General features: G+C 37.6%; 1 protein-coding gene across 1 annotated transcript; it reads right to left on the reverse strand.

Moving 5' to 3' along the window:
* Positions 1-3: 3 nt before the first annotated feature.
* Positions 4-412, reverse strand: LOC105460574 (zinc carboxypeptidase A 1-like; the record flags this gene model as incomplete). The annotated part of the gene is made up of 2 exons (XM_011707060.1): positions 4-90; positions 182-412. Coding segments are annotated over 2 exons (318 nt in total), but the record flags the coding sequence as incomplete, so codon positions are not given.
* Positions 413-417: the final 5 nt, after the last annotated feature.

A 417-nucleotide genomic window follows, 5' to 3' on the forward strand; every position in this document is an offset into this window, starting at 1 on the left:
ACAATTCCAGTGAAAACCCCAGTTTCTATCAGGATCCGATCCATTGCAGTTAGGACTGGATGGTTTGCGAGTTTTCTTCCATAATCGGTCCTGAAAATCATTAAAGCAGGCCAATCGTGTGTACGATCTCAATTTATAACTAAAATTACAATTACATAACGCCGTGTGAAATAAATCTTACCGTGGTAAAAGAATATGCATATCCATCGGGATTGAATATTGGGAAAATATACCAATTATGCATATCAGCTATGTATCTCACATCTGAATGATTGCTAAACAATAATTCATGCAAGATATACATGACCGTTGCTGGAGAAATCCATTCCCTGCCATGCATGCCACCTTCGATAAAGATTCCAGGATTTTCTTCACCATTAATTATTTTTATGCCTTTGATCTCGCGTCCTTCGTATG

The sequence above is a fragment of the Wasmannia auropunctata genome, unplaced genomic scaffold (genome assembly GCF_000956235.1).
Source record: "Wasmannia auropunctata unplaced genomic scaffold, wasmannia.A_1.0 LD319457.1, whole genome shotgun sequence".
Taxonomy (NCBI): domain Eukaryota; kingdom Metazoa; phylum Arthropoda; class Insecta; order Hymenoptera; family Formicidae; genus Wasmannia; species Wasmannia auropunctata.